The sequence below is a fragment of the Aegilops tauschii genome, chromosome 6 (assembly GCF_002575655.3).
Source record: "Aegilops tauschii subsp. strangulata cultivar AL8/78 chromosome 6, Aet v6.0, whole genome shotgun sequence".
NCBI lineage: Eukaryota > Viridiplantae > Streptophyta > Magnoliopsida > Poales > Poaceae > Aegilops > Aegilops tauschii.
This window is the reverse complement of record NC_053040.3, coordinates 166813941-166820903: the sequence shown is the minus strand read 5'-3', so window position 1 is coordinate 166820903 and position 6963 is coordinate 166813941. Positions and strand designations below refer to the sequence as shown.

The 6963-nt window shown below is 48.0% G+C and overlaps 1 protein-coding gene across 1 annotated transcript; it reads left to right on the top strand.

Annotated features, from left to right (window-relative positions):
- The first annotated feature begins 4060 nt into the window (after positions 1 to 4060).
- On the top strand, positions 4061 to 4942 carry LOC109766588 (uncharacterized). The gene has a single exon (XM_020325367.1). The coding sequence runs from the start codon at positions 4061 to 4063 to the stop codon at positions 4940 to 4942; it is 882 nt and encodes a 293-aa protein (XP_020180956.1).
- Positions 4943 to 6963: the final 2021 nt, after the last annotated feature.

Below are 6963 nucleotides of genomic sequence, written 5' to 3'. Positions count from 1 at the left end.
AATCCCACTTAGATAGACATCCCTCAAGTCATCTAAATGATGCGTGATCCAAATCAACTAAACCATGTCCGATCATCACGTGAAATGGAGTAGTCATCAATGGTGAACATCTATATGTTGATCATATCTAGTATATGATTCACGTTCAACCTTTCGGTCTCCAGTGTTTCAAGGCCATGTCTGTACATGCTAGGATCGTCAAGTTTAACTCGAGTATTCCGCATGTGCAAAACTGTCTTGCACCCGTTGTATGTCAACGTAGAGCCTATCCCACCCGATCATCACGTGGTGTCTCAGCTTGACGAACTATCGCAACGATGCATACTTAGGGAGAACACTTATACCTTGAAATTTTAGTAAGGGATCATCTTGTAATGCTACTGCCATACTAAGAAAAATAAGATGCATAAAAGATAAACATCACATGCAATCAAAATATGTGACATGATATGGCCATCATCATCTTGTGCCTTTGATCTCCATCTCCAAAGCACCGTCATGATCTCCATCGTCACCGGCTTGACACTTTGATCTCCATCGTAGCATCATGGTCGTCTCGCCAACTATTGCTTCTACAACTATCGCTAACGCATAGTGATAAAGTAAAGCAATTACATGGCGTTTGCATTTCATACAATAAAGCGACAACCATAAGGCTCCTGCCAGTTGCCGATAACTTATACAAAACATGATCATCTCATACAACAATGTATATCACATCATGTCTTGACTATATCACATCACAACATGCCCTGCAAAAACAAGTTAGACGTCCTCTACTTTGTTGTTGCAAGTTTTACGTGGCTGCTACGGGCTTCTAGCAAGAACCGTTCTTACCTACCCAACAAAACCACAATGGTGATTTATCAAGTTTGCTATTATAACCTGCAACAAGGATCGGCCGCAGTCAAATTCGGTTCAACTAAAGTAGGAGAAACAGACGCCCGCCAGCCACCTTTATGCAAAACTAGTTACATGTCTATCGGCGGAACCGGTCTAACGAACGTGGTCATGTAAGATTGGTCTGGGCCGCTTCATCCAACAATACCGCCGAATCAAAATAAGACATTGGTGGTAAGCAGTATGACGATCACCGCCCACAACTCTTTGTGTTCTACTCTTGCATATCATCTACGCATAGACCTGGCTCGGATGCCACTGTTGGGAAACGTAGCATGCAATTTCAAAAAAAATCCTACGCTCACGCAAGATCTATCTAGGAGATGCATAGCAACGAGAGGGGGAGAGTGTGTCTACGTACCCTCGTAGACCGAAAGCGGAAGCGTTTGACAACGCGGTTGATGTAGTCGAACTTCTTTTCATTCCGACCGATCAAGCACCGAACGTATGACACCTCCGAGTTCTGCACACGTTCAGCTCGATGACGTCCCTCAAACTCTTGATCCAGCAAAGTGTCGAGGGAGAGTTCCATCAGCACGACGGTGTGGTGACGGTGATGGTGAAGTGATCCGCGTAGGGCTTCGCCTAAGCACTACGTGAATATGACCGGAGGCGTAAACTATGGAGGGGGGCGCCGCACATGACTAACAGATGTTGTTGTATGTTCTAGAGGTGCCCCCCCTCATATATATAAAGGTTGGAGGGGAGGAGACGCAGCCAAGGGGCACCCCAAGTAGGAGGAATCCTACTTGGGCGCCTCCCAATTTGGCCTCCCCCCTTTCCATATCCACCGGAGGGGGAAGGAAGGAGGAGGGAGGAGGAAGGAAGGGGGAGGCCGAATCCTTCCCCTTCCTTTCTCCCTTCTCCTCTTTCCTTCCCCTCCTATTTCGGCCTACATGGGGCGCACCAGCCCCTTAGGGTCTGGTCTATCCCCTACTTGGCCCATTAGGCCCATGTAGTTGCTCGGGGGATGCCCGGAACCCCTTTCGGTGACCCGATATGTACCCGGTACCCCCAGAACACTTTCGGTGTCCGAATATCATCGTCCTATATATGAATCTTTACCTCTCAACCATTTGGAGACTCCTTGTCATGTCCGTGATCTCATCCGGGACTCCGAAAAACATTCGGTCACCAAATCACATAACTCATATAATACAAAATCATCATCGAACGTTAAGCGTGCAGACCCTACGGGTTTGAGAACTATGTAGACATGACCGAGACACCTCTCTGGTCAATAACCAATAGCGAAACCTGGATGCTCATATTGGTTCCTACATATTCTACAAAGATCTTTATCGGTCGAACCGTAATGACAACATACGTTATTCCCTTTGTCATCGGTATGTTACTTGCCCGAGATTCGATAGTCGGTATCTTCATACCTAGTTCAATCTCGTTATCGGCAAGTCTCTTTACTCGTTCCGTAATACATCATCCCGCAACTAACTCATTAATCACATTGCTTGCAAGACTTCTTATGATGTGCATTACCGAGAGGGCCCAGAGATACCTCTCCGATACTCGGAGTGACAAATCCTAATCTCGATCTATGCCAACCCAACAACCTTCGGAGGTACCTGTAGAGCATCTTTATAATCACCCAGTTATATTGTGACGTTCGATAGCACACAAGGTATTCCTCCGGTATCCGGGAGTTGCATAATCTCATAGCCAAAGGAATATGTATATGACATGAAGAAAGCAATAGCAATAAAACTTAATGATCATTATGCTAAGCTAACGGATGGGTCTTGTCCATCACATCATTCTCCTAATGATGTGATCCCGTTCGTCAAATGAAAACACATGTCTATGGCTAGGAAACTTAACCATATTTGATTAACGAGCTAGTCTAGTAGAGGCTTACTAGGGACTCTGTGTTTTGTCTATGTATCCACACATGTATCAAGTTTTCGCTTAATACAATTCTAGCATGAATAATAAAAATTTATCATGATATAAGGAAATATAAAATAACAACTTTATTATTGCCTCTAGGGCATATTTCCTTGAGGCACAACATGTCGGTACCGTGCCGTCCGGACGGATGCGAGAGGTTTGAGGGTCCGCTTTGAAGATGCCCTTACAAAGGATACTCATCTGAACAAAACTTTATACTCTCTCATAGTAGCCACTTGCACGTCAACATTTATTTTGGAATGGAGCGAGTATGTTTTAATAAAAACTTTATATATTTTCCAAGAGGCAAACAAAAAACTTTGCGCGGTTAGTGTTTTGAATGTCCTTCATCAACCGGGTTTAAACTTATTTTCAGAAGATACTAAGAGCAACTCCAACGTGCCGACCCATTTCGTCTGCGCGTGTCCGTTTGGGTTGCCACGGACTGAAAAGTCGGCCCAATGCGCCGACTCAAACGGACATACGTCCGCTTTTCGTCCGCCTCCACACCCATTTTGGCCCAAATTTGAGCCTCATTTACGTCGGCGCGGACACAAAGCGGCCGCGCGCGCCGCGCGCCTATTCCTCTCCCTGGCTCGCCAGTCGGTGTCACATTGGCCATTCTCTTCCACCCCTATCGACAGCAAGCCCTCGCCCGCCCCACCCCGTCACCGCTGCCGCCCAGTTCCGGTGTCCCTGCCAGCAGTCCGCGCCCGCACACCTCCCCCGCATGCCGCGACCTCCCACGTCGCCACCACCATCGCCTCGCCGCCGGGCCACCGCAGCTTCCCATCCCCACCCTGACGTTGCCGCGAGCATGAAGTCCCCCCCCCCCGGCGGCCCCGGCCAGCTCCTTCGTCTAACGCCACCGTGCTCGCCTGACGCCACCATGCTCATCGGACGCCGCCAGGCCAGCTACCTGGTCCAGGGGAGGCGCGCATCCTTCGCCGGCCAGCTTCTTAGACGACGCCTGCAACTTCTTCAATGGTTTGCCCCCAAGGTACAAAATGGACTCCGCCAACGAGTTCTTTTCCCACAATTTTCTCAGTGACTCCGACGATTCCTCATCCGATGATGAGGAGATGGTGGCTGCTATGTTGGTCCATGACCACCTTAGTAGGCAGCGGCCGTTGTTCCGAGGCACACTCCGGCGTTGAATCGCAACCGAGAGAGTGACCATTTTCTTCTTTGGTAGGACTACTTTGAGACAGCCAACCCGCTGTTCAAACATCACCAATTTCAGCAGCGTTTCCATATGGCTAGGCATGTTTTCAACCGTATTCGAGAGGGGGTGGTCGGATACGATAAGTATTTCGAGTGCAAGGAGGATGTCTTTGGAAAGATTGACTTCACATCTTATCAGAAATGCACTGCAGCTATCCGGATGCTTGCATACGAAGTGTCTAGTGATCTCATTGATGAGGACGTCCGTATGAGCGAGTCTACATGCCTAGAGTCCATGTACAGGATCTGCAAGGCTGTGATTGCAGTGTTTGGCCCTGAGTACTCGAGAGAGCCGATTGTTGAAGATACAACCCGCTTGTTGGCGATCAATGCCAGCAGTGGCTTCCCATGGATGCTTGGCAGCATAGACTACATACACTGGGAGTGGAAGAACTGCCCTTTTGTTTGGCAAGAGCGGTACATGGATCATGTTAGGGCTTGCACTGTCATACTTGAGGTCGTGGCCTCACAAGATCTCTGGATCTGGCACTCTTTCTTTGGTATGACCGGATCGCACAATGATATCAACATGCTTCAACGCTCGCCGGTGTTTGTAAGGCTTGCCGAAGGCAACAGCCCGCCGGTGAATGTTAACATCAACGGTCACAACTACAACAAAGGATACTACCTAGCTGACGATATCTATCATCAGTGGACCACTATTATGCAGACAATCCCCAACCCTGTCGGAGAGAAGAGTAAAAGATTTTCCCAAGAGCAAGAGGGTACTAGGAAGGATGTTGAGCGTGCCTTTGGTGTTCTGCAATCTCGATGGGGCATCGTTCGGTATCCTGCTAGAACTTGGAGCACCAAGAAGTTATGGGAGGTGATGACTGCTTGTGTGACCATGCACAATATGATCGTAGGGGATGAGCGCCCGGAACATATCTACGATCAAGGGTTTCAGTTCTAGGGTGACAATGTTGTGCCTCAGCATGGAGGAGGAGTGGCAACGTTTGCACAGTTCACACAATTTCATCATCAAATGTGTGATTGAGAAACTCACATTCAGCTGCAAGATGATTTGGTTGAGCATATGTGGGCTCATGTTGGCAACCAATAGATGTATATTTTTTAAAATGTATTTGAAACAATTTAATTTTTATCCAGCTTGTAAATTATGATATGTTTATTTGGGTTGTGGAACCATACTATATTTGCTTGCTTGTGAAAGTATGGAAAATGTGTATATATTTATTGAAAAACGGCGACAAGCCGGCCACGCGAGCAAATATGAGTAGGTGCGTTGAGCGCACTGCCGATCTAAATCAAAAACAAGGTGTATGTCGAGCGGGTGGCCCCAAGCGGATAAAACCGGACAAAACGTGTGTCCGTTTGAGTGGGCGTGTTGGAGTTACTCTAAGATGATTTTCCAGATTTAAAAAGTCTAAGGTTCGTAGTGCTAAAACGTTGCATACGCCCATGCAAACATTGCTCTACGATCACTGTCGACGCACGTGCACGTTTGGATGGTAATTGCCATCATAACTCATAAGAGAAAAAATCATGTTTGGATGGCACGTGTGAGTCTGCGACCCAGCTACGTCCCACCTGCCGTCGCAAAAATCCGGTTTTCACTGTCTGTTTAAACAGCATAGTATTTTCTGCACGTAGACCACGAGTTGGCGGCACACACAGACAATCTTATAAACAAACAAAGAGGGCCCCAAGCTCTTTGCTTCTACAGTACATGGTTATTCTGATTTCTTCGTTACAAACAAGAGTCTGGAGAAAGCAAGCCGCCCATGCAGCCGCGGTAGCTCGACCAGGTCAGGTGCTATACCCAATTGTGATGTTGGGGTTAGGTGCCTAGCAACGTTCCAGCCGTTCCGGGACGTTGAAAAGCCAGCCCGGTTCACCATCCGGGTAGAAGATCCGAGCGGGAGGGAAAGCGAGGGCCGGGGGGGAGAAGAGAAAAAGCGTTCGCTCTCGCGCGCAGTTCGCACGAAAGTAGCGTGGCAGGCGGAAGTGGATTGGATTAGCAGGGAAAGCGATGCCCGGGGGGTTGTTGGACCTGGAACTTGGAAGCGCGGTAGGTGAACGGGGTAGGTTTTCCTTGGAATTTGGACTCCGTGAGACAGACAGCAACAACTACGGCGGACACTGCAATCAGCGACCGGAAGCGAAAAGGAGGTTCCACGACCGAGTAATACTAGTAGTGTGCAGCAGCGCCACGGCTCCCGTGAGAGAGAGATTGCTTGCGCGCCATCAGAAACACCTCGGCTTTTCTTGCGCCGGGTAGCCGGCTGTCACTCTCGGGTCGCTTGGGCTAGTTGCTTGTTTTCAAACAAGGCGCAAATGGAAGTTGTTATGGTACGTCGCCTGCTTGACTCGGTACATCTACTCCCTGTGTGTTGCAGCAGACTGTGATGGGTAGTGAACTTGTAGTGGGCATCTTGACTTATATGACATTTTACGGTTCATGCCTGCCATGCCGGCCTCATTCCCAGTTAAGTATCTTGGCCAACAGATTTCTGTTCGGGAGCCCAAGTGGGTTGACTTTTAACCACACGAAGAGCAGCAAAGTTTTTTTCTAGACACGGATATCTACATGACGTTGGATCCCAGGACCCCCTGATCAAACGAAATGTTCTCCAGGGTGGGGTAACCGATCGAGCGATTTCGTTAGTGGCGGAAATTGGGGCGTCACTATTCCTCGCGTTACGCGAGACGAGGGCGAAACCCCGGAGCCCCTATTTGGCGCGTGAGGCGCCCCTACTCGCGGTCGGCCCATGCGCGGGGCGGGGTGCTCCCTGTTTATTTTTTCGTTTTCGTTTTTTCTTGTTTTATTTTCTGTTTTTATTCTATTATTAAATAATTCGGATTACAACAATTTCTACATTTTTTAGAAACCGTGAATTGTTAAAAAGAGTTCTTGAATTATAAAATGTTCACGATTTCAAAACAATGAACATTTTATGTTTTGATGAACAA

Excerpts from the sequence above, each read along its gene's own strand:
- LOC109766588 (XM_020325367.1), top strand. The coding sequence starts at position 4,061 with ATGGCTAGGCATGTTTTCAACCGTATTCGAGAGGGGGTGGTCGGATAC.